At 36.6% G+C, this 14500-nt stretch overlaps 1 protein-coding gene across 4 annotated transcripts in view; it reads right to left on the bottom strand.

Moving 5' to 3' along the window:
- zbtb41 (zinc finger and BTB domain containing 41) overlaps positions 1 to 14500 on the bottom strand; it is a 79767-nt gene that overhangs the window by 56947 nt on the left and 8320 nt on the right. For 3 of the 4 annotated variants that reach the window (XM_073924172.1, XM_001922667.8, XM_073924178.1), the window contains exons 2-3: positions 750 to 1900; positions 434 to 641 (exon numbers count right to left, since the gene is read on the bottom strand). In XM_073924172.1, coding sequence (XP_073780273.1) covers positions 434 to 641; positions 750 to 1863 — 1322 coding nt within the window. In that variant the 5' untranslated portion in view covers positions 1864 to 1900. Of the gene's footprint in view, positions 1 to 433; positions 642 to 749; positions 4904 to 7074; positions 8158 to 14500 lie in introns of those variants that run through there. The other variant, XM_073924165.1, reaches the window with a different exon arrangement.

The raw sequence follows: 14500 nt of genomic DNA, 5'->3' as shown, positions 1-14500 counted from the left end.
TTAATAATTTGGCAAATAATTCGACTACAGATGTCCATGTAGGTTAAACACCATCACTTTCTCCTGTGTGTATGTGTGTGTATTTTGACTCTTAAACTTGCGCGTGCCCAAATAGACACTCCCACTTTAGTTCCTCCGACACTCCCCCCTAAACAGAGCTGGATTTCATGGCCCTTTAAGGTTGTCTTTTTTAAATCTGACAAGGGCAACAGATGAAAATTAGTCATTGGGGGTAGCTCTGGCTTATTTACAGATATCACTGTTGATTAACGAGCACTGTCTCTGTTTAAATAAATAAATGAGTTTACTGTCTAACAAGATTAGAGTATTTGTAGCAGTCAGCATAATTAATCTCAGATCCATCCAACAAGAAAAGTTTCTCTATTTTGCTCAGAATATGTTCAGAACAGGTTTTGTGTGGATTCCCACTCACCTCTTCACATGTCTGCTTAGAGTCTTCTTGCTGGCATGAAGCTTGTTGCAGAAGGGACATTTGTGCTCTTTCCTTTGAACAGGTGTGCCACTATCATGTTTCTTCTTGTGCACAGTGAGGTTTGATTTGGTGGAGTAGCATTGAAGACAGATGTCACACTGGAATGGTTTTTCTCCCGTGTGTACTCTGGTGTGACTCTCGTATTTACCTATAAATGTAAGTAAAGGAAGGCAATGACTGAGACACCTACATAGAGCCATTTAACTTGACATAGCCTGACATACGCTACATTAGAAATTGTCGTCATAAATCTCACCTTTACGATCAAAAATCTTGTCGCATTTAGGACACTTGAGACTCTTTTTGTTAGTGCTATGGATCACAACAGGAGCCAGTCCTTCTGGAAAAATATGACTAGAGACCTCTGTCTTTTGGTTGTGCTCCTCAAGAGCATGACTGAATGCTGGTTCAGTCTCCTTCTGGGCCTCAGAGACACATGCCTCCTTTGGCTTCTCACAGTCTTCATATTCTGCAGCCTCAACCTCCAAAGCTACAAATGTTTCTTCTTGCCCCTCTTTCCAACTTTCCTGCTGTATCTGCTCGTTTTCATTCTCTTCTTTGCTTTCATTATCCTCTTCCTCCTCCTCATAAGTAACAGAGTTGTGATTTGCAATTTTTTGGTTCGGCTTTGCAGATACAACACACTCGTTTTCACTATCCTGGCTCTTAAATTTAGCAGGTACCCTCCTCTGACGTGCAGATCTGCGAATTGTGACCACAGATGTGCTCACCACAGTTTGTTCTTCCTCATTATGGCAACCGGTGCTGTGTGTCTTGGCCAAGTGATTCTCTAGAGACTTTTTGTAATTGAATGTGCGACTGCAAAATAAACACTTGGTTCCAGATGAAGTTTGGATGTTTTGGAAATTTGGGATCTCCTCTGGAACTTCACTTTCTTCATCAGCATTAGCTGGTGCTGCCCACTTTGCTAAAATGTTTACAGCTTCCATCATATCAAGAAAACAGGCAGCTTCAGCCAAAGCAGGGATTTGACATTCTGAAACTTCAAATTCAGAAGTGTACAAAAAGTTGAGCAGGTGTCCAAAGGTGGAGCCCTCCATGTTATCAATACTAACATGATGGAGTTCAGGATTTTCACTGAATCTGGAATGAAAATATCCACTTCCAAATGCCAAAACAACCTTGTGTGCATGATATATCCTCCCAGAAACTGTAACAGTTGTGTCACAGAATGATGACAGCTTGTGGCGGTCTTCGTTCAGGAACTTAAGGAAACAACCATCATTTTGAGATATTCGCAAACACTTCTTTTCCAGTGAAAAATCTTTAATAGTCATGCCAACATCCCTTTTGGAATTGCATGCTGTTGTTGTCTCCTGTGTTTCTTTTGGATTGAGTTTCTTCTTCATGTTTGGGGCTTTCAACTCAAATATTCCACTTTCAGAGCTGAAAGAAAAAAAAAATTGTTAAACATACTTTGAAGTAACACAATAATTCTTGAGAACTGGGGCAACCAAACAAAATAATTAATAATGAATCTAATTAAAAAGGTTTATGGGTTATTTTGCATTATTTTGTTCTTTATCCTATAATTATTCAGTTAGTGTCCTTCTCTATTTACAAATTATTTAAAGAAACACTGTCATATCCATTATTATAAATGTTTATTGAATCTATTGAATTAAAGCAATTGATAGACATATCAAAACAGGAGCACAGAAGATGCAGTCTACATAGCACTGCACTCTGTACTCACACACTTGGACCATAAAAACACTTTGCATGAATCCTGTTTGTTGACTTCAGCTCAGCATTCAACACTGTCATACCCTCTAAGTTAATGATCAAACTCAGAGAACTGAATATTAACACCTCTCTCTGCAACTGGGTTATGGACTTTCTGACTAACAGACCTCAGAATGTTAGATCAGGCCACATCCACTCCATCACCGTCAGACTCAACACTGGTGGACTCATCTTTTTACTAATTTTTTATTCATCATTGCAGGCTCATACATGGATCCAACACTATCATCAAATTTGCAGATGACATCACAGTGGTCTAATCGGTCTTTTTCAGCAAAAATTGGTCTAATCAGCAATAATGATGAGACTGCCTGCAGGGAGGAGATACAGCATCTGGCCACTTGGTGCAAAAACAATAATTTGCTCCTTAACACCACTAAGACCAAGAAGCTCATTGTGGACTTCAGGAAGGGATGAGTAGGCTCACATGATCCCATTCACATCAATGGGATGGCTGTTAAGCCCGTCTCATCCTTTAAGTTCTCGTATCATGAAGGACCTGTCGCATGACTCACCAGCTAATTCTGCAAGGAATGGAGGCTCAAGGCCAACAAGACACGGTATTCTTCTCTGATCGCTGAGGTAAAAACATTAATTGTTAAAGATTCAATAATAAGGAATTTTAGGAGCAGGGCTACGATAACATGAGGGAAGCAGTAAACAGTTTCTGATGTAAACAAAGAACTTGAGGAAACTCTGAAGAAGCACAAGACTGCAAAATGGGTCATCATCCATGTTGGGGAAGAATGATATTTGGATGGAGCAGACAGAACTGCTCAAAACAGATTTCTGTGAACTCTTGGAAACAGTTAAAAGATTAAAAATTCAGCTGTTCATCAGTGGGCCACTCCCTGCAAGAGGGACAAATATGTTTTCACGGCTTGGCCTAAATGCATAGCTGCAGAAAACATGTAACAGGAAAGGACTGAGTTTTATTAACAACTTCAATCTCTTCTGGAATTAAAGGCAACTGTTTAGATCAGAAGGCCTTCATCCAAACAAAATTGGTGCAAAAGTGCTAAAGGACAATATCTATTTTTCCCAACATCATCCATTGGCTGCGTGTGCCACTGTACTCAACCCAAATGGCACATACACCCCTGGTAAATGTCTGAATGACCACAGTGGACTTGGGGCTGAAGCATGTCACAAGGACAGTGATAACGCTAAGTAGCCAAAACAACCACTGCCCACAAACCCACTGCCGTCTGCACCCTGAACTCAACACAGATAGACTGACACATCAGAACAGCATCAAGATTCAGCACTCAATAATAATATTCAGGAAAAAAGCCAGGACAATATTTTTCAGCAGACAGAATCCCCAGATCCAAAGCTTCTGTCACCAGACACACTCATATTGTCAACCTGCTCACTTCTCTTGGGTTTTTTTAAAAAAAGATGGAGGAACCGGCGTTTGCTGAAACTAAACTTTCACACTCCATAGCCGCAAGCCCCCAGTTATCAACCAAAAAAGCAGATTGCTCCACAACCACCCCTGAGCCCACCTGGAAGAGCACTCCGACTCTTGCCACACCGCCAGGACCCAAACAATGCCCCATCTTCAGCTGGTGAACAAAACAAATTTAATTGATCTGGTATCTAATTTCATTTTGATTTCATTGATTCTGGTAACTAATAAATGTAGAACTGAGACTACTACAGGGAAAATAGCTAACTGTTAACACTTTTAAACATCTGATCACTAAACAATAAGTCACTTCTATTAGTCAATGATTTTATCAACACAACTTTCCATTTTTATGCTTTTAAATTAAACTTGGCTGAATGACAGTTGTAGTGCAACAGTTCTGAATGAAACTCAGTTTTTGATGCATTTTTTGTGGAGTAGCAAAAATGACTTCACGCACACACAGCGAAGACACACAGACACACACACACACACACATAGCACAGACACGTAGCACAGACACACACACATACATAGCGTAGACACGCAGACACACACACACATTGCACAGACAGGTAGCGCAGACACACACGCACATACATGGCGTAGACAGTCAGACCCACACATACACAGCGCAGACACACACACAGAGAGACAGTGAGAGAGACACGCGGCTGTGCTAATGAAGTGAATCTGAAGTGAATCGCTGTACTTCATTACACACGTGCAAACGTTTTAAAACATGTTAAACTTGTAAAACTCACTCTTGATCACGTCTGATGATGATTTATGATCCTAGCAAACTGAACAGACCTTTTATTCCCGGTTGCTTTGTGCTCGTCCTGTCTTGTCAATATGAGTATGCATTAATACGGAGACATGTTAATGCGCGCAGCTGTCAATCAATATTGGTGGGCGGAAGGACCGCACTCCGACATGAAGTTGCGGTCGATCTGAAAACCGCTCCAATTGGTCCACCGTTTTTATGTTGTTAACATTTTTTTTAAAAAAGGACTCGGTGTTTATTTAACCCCAATATGACAGTATACACTATATTTACACACATATATGTCCAAACAGCTTGATAAGTAGATTTTTCACCATAGGTGCCCTTTAAATGTGATATTCAAATAATCTTGTCTCTATTAAATGACTTTTCTGTCTTTTTTTATCTATCAGGTAACGTCACAGCATCAGTACACTGCTTCAATCTTTCACTTTTACACTTGTACCTACACTGTTAAAATTGTCCCGTTAAAAAAACAGTAAAATACTGGCAGCTGCAGTTGCCAGCAATGTACTGTTATTTTACAGTATGTTGCTGTAAAAATACATGGACTACATTGATTTACACAATACTCAAGTGAACTCATATTGCTCACTGAAAGCAACTGCCTCAACTTGGTCAACTGCTGAATGAGTTTATGAAGTAATGTGCTATACATGCTTAGAAGCATACTTATAATGATCACTTATTTTAGTTAATTAGAAATGTTCGGTTTAACTCTAATGTCTTATTTTTCACAACAGCACACATACATGTAAATCTGGAATCACCAGAGAGATTCTGACGGCATCAGCAACTAAACAGCCGCTATCTTTAAATAGAGAAACATACAGAATAACACCAGCAGTTAAATGTTCATCTTTAACTCATATACTGGCTCTACTCTCCTCCACAACGGTGACATACAGAAGAAATTAGCTTCAGGTTTTACAGTAAAATACTGTTTTTTCCTTGATTTAACAGTAATCTACTGGCAGCTGTGGTTGCCAGCAATCTACTGTTTTTTTACAGTCTATTTCCGTAGTGTAAATTAACAGTATATTACTGTTAAAATACATTTTTACACTGTGTTTTTACCTCTCACACTTTTAACCCTTTAAACCCCAGAGCATATACATCAGTTTTTATTGAAGTGTCCACACTACTGAGTGTTCAAGAAACATGGAGCAAAGCTGAAGTAAATTCATTAATTAACTGACTAATTAAATGATAATTGAGAATTAACAATGAACAAATGAAGAAATACTGAAAGGAAAAAACAGGAACAGAACATACAAAACTTTAGTCACAGCTTTATAATGAAATAACCTGAAGAACAACAAATGATTAAATCATTTAAATGATCAGCGGATGATTAAACAACTCTAAAAACATCATCATCACCAGCTACACTTATTACTTAATACATGTATTTTTGTATAACATCTACTAAAGTTCTTCTTCAGAAAAAGTTAAAGTTTTACGTCACCATCATGGAGAACAGAGTTTGCTTTAGTTGGGCTCTTAGCCCTGTCATTATTAACATTTATATGTCTTGGCTGCTGCAATTGTTAAGAACTTTGTTTAAAAAGCTCCTTTGTTGTGGCAAGCCAGCCAAAAACCTAAATAAGATCTGGTGATGTTCATGTTGCTATTAAATGGCAGAGTCTGTTCTCATTTAGTATAATAAAATTTACTGCCACTATTCAATGTTAAATCTACTGTTTTACATTATATGTATATATATATATATATATATATATATATATATATATATATATATATATATATATATATATATATATATATATGGCAATGATTTCTGGAAGTTTTTAAGAATATCTTGGACAATAATACTGCTCTATGGTGTAAATCGCACTCAAAGAGACATCAATAATCAGCATATGAACCTCAATAATGGTGACGACTAACAAAATTAACAGTTTAACTCACAAACAGGCAACTGAAAGTCTAAACATAAACAACAGCAGAATCAAACACAAATAAAGAAAACTGTTAGACCATTATACAACATTTATTTATACCGCAATGCATGCTGGGATATTTGTACCGTGCCACTCCCAGCATGCATTGCAGCATGAAACATTTGAGGTGTTACCATTGTTGAGATACAAGGTCAGATTCATGAGGTCTGAGTATGTAATTGTCATAACTGAACTGTTTTTGTATGTAATTTCTTAACTGTTAAGTAATTACGGAGGTATCTTTTCTGTTTCCACTTCTCATTAATTAAATTAATACCTGCAACTAAGCATAAAATCTATTGCATGAGGCCCTTCTTCCAGATTTATAACAAAACATTTATCAGAACTAATTTCAGACAAATAGATTTCTCTATTTATTGACTTTCCAACTTAATTGCTATAATACAAGCATTTTGTTAACTCTTTATTATAGTAATTGGAGAGTCTGAATTAATAAGTTCAAGGGTGAAGAGCCCAACTAAACCAGCCCCTCACTCCATTACGGTGACATCACAGTTTTCTGCAGATGGTTACTTTCTCGAAAACAAAAATGTTACCAAGAAAGCACTGTTTTTAACAGAACATTACTGTTTTAGTGAAAAAACATTATTTTACCGTAGAATCTGACCGTTTTTTAACAGCAATTTTTTACAGTGTAGTCATTTTAGACCAGGGGTCACCAATCTCGGTCCAGGAGGGCCAGTGTCCCTGCCGGGTTTTGCTCCAACTTGCCTCAATACACCTGCCTGGATGTTTTAAGTATACCTAGTAAGACCTTGATTAGCTTGTTCAGGTGTGTTTAATTAGAATTGGAGCTAAAATTTGAAGGACACCAGCCCTCCAGGAACAAGTTTGGTGACCCCTGCCCTACACGATCTTAATCCAGCATTTCTATGTTTCTGCTAAGTATATTTTCAAGTTCAGGAGAGAAGAAACGGCGGCCGCATAGGTCTTCACATAGGTGTGAAGACAAATGGGGCTGAACACAGGTTTTATATACCTTGTTCAGCAAAGTGGACACCAATGGTGTTGAAATGGTGTTGAAAGAGTCACATAATGTATAAGGTATAATTCACTCAAAAATACCATTTCTGTCTTCATATAATGCTGTATTCGTGGCCGCGATATCACACGTGACGTGAGCTGCAGACCGTGAGCTGTTACCACAGAGAAGGCAGGTGCGCGCCTGTAAATTAAGTCTACTTTAGTTAACAGAACCTGCAATAACGTTCAGTTTGTGAAACAGAGTGATTGTTTGAGAGCGGCACGTGAAGTATGAACCGCACTTAGCTGTGAAAATGAAACCGAAAGCATGCACAACATTTAAATGATCATATGGCATTACAGAGTTATTATTAGGCTGCGACAAGCATTTGATGTGCTTTTTTCTTTCTTAGCAAACACAAAGTGTTGTGCATGAGAATAAACCATATGTTTGAGAAATAACAATAATATTAGCCCATTCATATTACCCTTTATTTTACATTAACAGAATCGTGAGAAAATCGTGATCTTTAAAAAATCAGGATTCTCATTTTAGGCAGAATCGTGCAGCTCTATTAGGTATACTGCTATATTTTGGGCTAGTTTAATTTACAACTTCTTAATGAATGCTTCATCATACTGTAGTATTAAGAATAGTGAACTGATAAAATGAAATACACAGAGTAATTTTAATACACAGAGTAATTTTACTAAAGTGTGGTGAATTGTAAAATAATATTCCCTATACTGTAAAAAAAAAAAAAAAAACTACAGCACTGGGTAATTTGTTTATAACACATGCGGTACCATAACAACGATAGTATTACCACAACAGATTAATTGATAAGTATTTTACTGTAGTAGACTACTGTTCAAAACACTGTAGATGTCAATATATGTGTTTGTGCAGAGGCTTTTTCCTCAAAATGAAGAGGATGACATGGAAAATGTCCTTCACAATCTCAGACATCAACGATGTGAAAGACAACAGAGACTAGTTAACTTTATTTTAGTTGCCACGGGATTGATACAGAGATTTATTTGAAGAGTAAACAGTACAGTAGGCTAGGGCTGCACGATTTGGGATAAATATCACATTGCGAATATTAAGGTAAAAATTGCGATTTACGATTGCGATACGATAAACAAGTGGTATGACTCAACTTGCTTGTTATCAAGAAAAATGCACACACAGATTACTAATAATGCTAATAATAATTTTTCATTTTTCAACTGCAGGGCTTAAAGTATATAGATCTCGGCCGTGTGGCAGTGAGAGAAAAAAATGTATGTATTTTAGAGCTTGCACATGCGGTTTAATTAGGGATGCTCAAAATAACCGAATAACCGTTAACCGAAAGGGTGCGTTTGTAACCGATTAATGGTATCAGTTAAACTATATACTAATATATAATTTGTATATTTTTAAAGTTTGGCTGCATAAGAGACATCTGTTGAATGGTTAACAGACGGTCGCAACCGCAAGTGTTTTACACTCTCCTTATGCTCGCTTGCGCGCCTCAAGTTTTGCTGTTGCTTGTTGTGTGCTCAAGCGGAAAAAGCGTGTTACCTAATTCGCCCTTCAGTCGCGTCTTTTTCATTCTTCAGTCAAATGAAAGCACTGAAAGGTTTCTGTTGAGGTGACAGCGATGTTTGCAAGTTTCAGCAAGTTCAAGTTCAGCCATGAATCTCGTTGGAAAACCTATTACATCGCCAATCTGGAAACATTTTGGATTCATGGCGAACGAGAAAGGCAAACCAATAATTAGGATGAAGCTATTTGAAGGGCTTGTTTATAAAAACAAGTGTTAAATGGACAAACAAATCTCGAATCTTCAGAGCCATCTGCGGTCATGTCACCTTGCCACCCATGACATGCGGAGCTGCAGCGTCATGTCATCTTCTGAACACAAACGCCCAGCTATAGGTATGGCAGAGGCCTTTTTAAAAATGGCCAAATACAAAAGAGAAAGTGATAAATAGTGGACGTTGATGAGAAATTTAGCAGCATATTTAGTAGTTGAGAACGCGCCGCTGCTCAATGTAGAAAAGCCATGCTTTCCGAGAAATGCGGGCGGCGAAGCAAGATACCCTCTCTTCAGTTGCAAAAAAGTATCTGCATTTGCGCTACAGGCACACCGTCTGAGCGTGTATTCAGTGCTACTAGAAACATTGTCCCAATTACACCTCCGCTTAAACCGGAAAAAAGTCAACATGTTAGTTTTTCTGGCAAAGAATTAAAAATATTAATAGAAATCAAACGGTGGAGAGACGCTGTTTTTTCAACATCTGACTTATATTGTTAAAAGCCTAGGCTAATATTTTTGTTCTTCTTCTAATTAGTTACTATTTATATTATTATTGGTTAGTAAAGTGTAATTTTAGGCTATTTGTGAAGTTTTTAATGTAACCTTTAATTGTTATTATACTGTTTCAAGCAGTTAAAGTTAATTAATATTTAGGTTAACTACATTATTGTAGGCTGTATTGTGTTGTTTTATAAATGATAGTTAAACAAACACGTACGTTTGTACAGATATTTTAGCATAATACTTTGGTCTTTGAGATTTCTTAATTTTTACACAAAATGTAAATTACCTTATGTAGGCTACAGGGGTGTAATTTGTTGGTGGTACAGGAGGAATATTTTGTCAGTGAATATTGTCCCCATTATTTAAAAAATTGAAATGAATAAATAAAACACCTTACGGATAGAATGCAATGAAGGAAAAGCATGATCTTAATCTACATTATCTGATTCTTGCAATAAACTTTTATTGCGCCGACAAGAACAAGCTCTAAAAGGTAAAGTCTAAAGCGAGATGAATTATTGATGTTATTAATATCTAGTTGTTAATATTAATGATCATAAACACGACCTGCGTTGTAGCTTTAATAAATGCCGTTACTGTGTCGTGTCTGATTTTTTTTTTCTCGTTGAAGAACAGAAAATGCTTACGTTTCCTCGTGAGATCAGGCTAGCGCATTTTAATCCCATATTGCACTTGACCTGATGACTGATTTTGTTGTTCCTTTCATTTAGGCTATTTATTCTCGTATTACTTCGCACTACTGCCTTACTGACTGAAGGCAGTAATATAGGCCTACTTTTTATAGTAATAATAGACTAATATGCACAGTTTCGCTACCGATTTTATTACTGAAAGTCAGTCAACGATACCATTTACGTTAATGCAGACAGATCATGGCTTAAGCACCAAACAAATGGTTTAAATTATATGCAAGTCTCCTTATTTATTTCCGTTTCATTTTAAATAATATAAATGTTTAAAGTTTTAGGTAAAGACGCCAAAATATGCACACACATGCAAGTTAAACTAAATCATATCCGAGTCATCACGCTTTATTAACCAATATCAGCGTTAGGATAAAATTAAATGTTACATTTGAATTTAATTACATTTAAAATTAAATGTAAATGTTAAATGTAACATGCATTTAAAAAATAGCAGTTACTAAAAATAATGTGTTACATTTTAAGGCATTAGTGTAGCCAAACAGAGAGCCAGGTTACATGCACCAATAAACGGGTCAAATAAATGAATGAATAAAATAAATATGGATTATTAAATGTCGGTATAGTTTTAACTCAAAAAATAATAATAAAATGTTTTATAAAAATAAAATGAGTAATTTTCACATTTTTTTACGATTCAGTTAAATATAATTTAGACATTTATGGGGGCATGTAACATGTTTCTGTGTGTGTATTTTTTTTGTTCTCAGTTAACTTTCATACATACTGGGTAGCTACGCAAAATATTTTCTAAAATGTCAAGCAGGATTTTGTCCATAGCTTTAATTATGAAGACATTAAAATATTAAAAGTAACAAAAATAAAATAATAAAAATGCAAAGATAAAAAAAGCAGAATTTTGCTAAATTATAAAAAAATATTTGTTTTTATTTTACTTGATGCATTCGTTATTTAATGTTTGAATACTGAAATAACAGCCACCGCGGGGCAGTGCTGGATTTGTGCCTACCTTGGAATGAAATCCTGCAGGCGCCCCTGCTGCTGGACATTACTGAAGCGGAGAAAGTAACGCTAGTTTGATCATGTATAAATATCATTATAACTATATTGTATAAATATTATTATAACTAGGCCTAAAACATCCTGACGATCAAAAACCAAATGACATGATGTCACAGGCGATTGTCTTCTGAGTGCACATGATGAATGACACTCCTCATAGAGCTTGAGAAGCATACAGTACTGATCTATATACTTTCTAAAATAAAGACCTGCAGGTTAAAAAAAACAGCATAGGAGGAGGTTGTATTGGTATATATAGAGAAATATGTAACTAGATAAAATAGACAGAGATAGATTGATCTCTGCAGCAGCTGCCGAAGACCTGCGCGCTGCAGATGCAGCTGGTGTGAAGGCAAACGCCTGCGTGCTGCTTCTGCTCTCCATACGCGCTGCGCACGCGCTGCTCATGCACTGCTTTCGCTTGCGGTGTGAAACAAAATGAATATCTTGTTGCGTCCACAAATTTATTTGTTTATTTAATATAATCGCAAGATCAGCTGTAATGTAATGGCATAGGCTGAAATTGCGATTGCGATATGATTAATCGTGCAGCATCACAGTAGGCTATAAAACCTTATCAAGTGTTTCCCTATTTTCTATTAGTTACATTTCTAATTGTGCTACTTTTATTTTTGCATAAATGTTTATTATTTGATTAGTATGGTGCACCCTTTGGATGTTTAATAAATGTTTTTAAATGAAATTTATTCTTTACATTTAACATCTATTTTCTGTGTCTTTAAGTGTTTGAAAATGGAAATATCTCATCATATAACATACAGCCAAAAATGTAACATTTTGTTAGCTTACAAATTTAATATGCAAATCTATTTTAGTATTTCGGTTATTGTTAATAAATAGTGTACCAATATAAGTCATATCAAAAAGCAAAAAAGGAAGATGAAACACAAGACACAAATTGTGAGTCTGCATATAATCTCACTGAGCGAGCAGTGCACTGAGAGCACGCAAGAATTTGTGCATGAGCAGTGCATATTTGAGAGAGCGTGAGAAAATTTGCATGCGAGCAGCGTATATTTGAGAGCTCGCAAGCAGTTTTGTCCACAAATAGAGGAAATCAGTGCACGAGCATTATAATGAGAAAGCTATGTTCATCATGCTCACTTTGTGCATGAAAGTTTTGTGTTGTGAACCACTTGAATTTAAAGTGAATAAAATAATGGCAACAATAAAAGAAAAGAAACAAAATCTGCATCTTGTCATGTCATTGGGAGTTTACATTAGGGTTGGGCGTTGTTGACCAATTTGGCATCGTCTAATGTAAAACATCTCAATAGATAATGCCATCATCGTCATAGGCAGGTTGTGGGGATGGTTGTTAGATATCAATTAATTCATAACAAATTAATTAATTGTAGCCTACCGTTTTCACTACCTGACCTACATGGTCTTTGCTTTACCCATAACCAAACCATATATAAATAAACTTACAAACAAATGACCTGAAATTTTCCGCGATACTCTGGCATGAATAGGGCACCGTGATCTGTGTCAGTCTAATGGCTTTTCCCGCAGCTTGTGGAGGAGACGAGAGTTCGGTTGGAGTTCACTATAGTGCATATATTTTCATTATTTTCAAGGCAAAAAACTCACCGCGTGCGTGGATTTATGAGACATTTATGCAGAATGCATCTTTGCACCTAAAAATGCTAAACGCAGCACTCAGGAAGAGATTAAAACAATTATTTTGTGAACTTGTTGAAGTAAAAAACAGCCCGCAAGGCTTGCCCTGCCTTTGTGCTCTTCTTATTAGCCCACTGCTCTAGATCTGAACGCGAATGATTGGTTAATATCAGTCGTCAATCACTCAGCCAATGCCTTCTGCCTTCAGATGACAGGAGCTACCACCGCGGAAATGTGAAGCGCTGAAGATGAGAGAATGAAAATAACACTGACAAATTTACCTACAGTTACTAATAATGGCACATCTTATTAGTGATCATGTGCTGAATGTTAATCCCTTATTTACACTTTTCCAAGAATGAATGAAAGACTTTCAGTGGCTTAAAGTCCCTTATGAAAATGACTAAAGCCATTCACTGTAAAGTCTGTGGGACGGGGTTTGCAGGTAACAGCGTTTGCCACTGAATCCACACATTTTATGTGCAAGAGGTGCTGTATAATCCTTCATTTAATTCTCACCACCGTGCAAGCGGCAGCTATATGTAACATTTAACACAGCTCATGAAAAGACTGTTTTTGCTATTAAGGTGACATGCAAATAATAAGTTTTATATTAATATAAATGTGGGGCGGGGCGATGGATCGTGATGCTGGCTCAGCATCGTAAAATTTGTCGACCATCGGCGATGGACGATGGCATCGTCTATCGGCACAACCCTAGTTTAAATATAGGCCTGTTGTGTCTAATATGAATATAGTCAAGCTATTCAGATATTGCCAGATAATCATTTTACCTGTACCATACTTTTAACAGACTTAGATTATTTGTAATTCTGGCTGTCATGCTTTTATTGCCAATTATATACTACATTGTTAGCAGCCTGGATAGGTCACAGTCATTCTGCTACATCTTATCGCTTTCTACTGGATGTAAAATGCTCTGCAGTACATTTTGTCATTTTAGAATGTTAATTTCTAATTTTGTAGTTATTTTGGTGAAAGTAACTAAAAAGTAATATAAGAGTCATGTAACATATTACAATTCTGAGACAGTAATGTTGTAAAGTAAGGGATTCATTTTAAATAACAGTAACAAGTAATTTGTAATGTATTACAGTTTGGAAGTAACTTGCACAACACTGCGCCACCGGGTCGCCCAGTACACTATCTGATCATTCCTGTATTTTCGTTGATATTTTGATCACTCCAGCCATTAAAGACAGATCTGTCCCTGACAGAAAGAGATGCATGAATTAGATCACTAGTGAGCAGTTTATGATAGCCATATCACTAGCACCAATCAAATGTGGAGACTCTGTTGTTTCTCTCCTTGATTTGTATAACTCTAAAGTTAAAAATAACGTGTTTAGTTCATTTTTTACTTGAACAC

Source organism: Danio rerio, chromosome 2 (genome assembly GCF_049306965.1).
Source record: "Danio rerio strain Tuebingen ecotype United States chromosome 2, GRCz12tu, whole genome shotgun sequence".
Lineage (NCBI taxonomy): Eukaryota > Metazoa > Chordata > Actinopteri > Cypriniformes > Danionidae > Danio > Danio rerio.
This window is presented reverse-complemented; position numbering and strand designations above follow the sequence as displayed.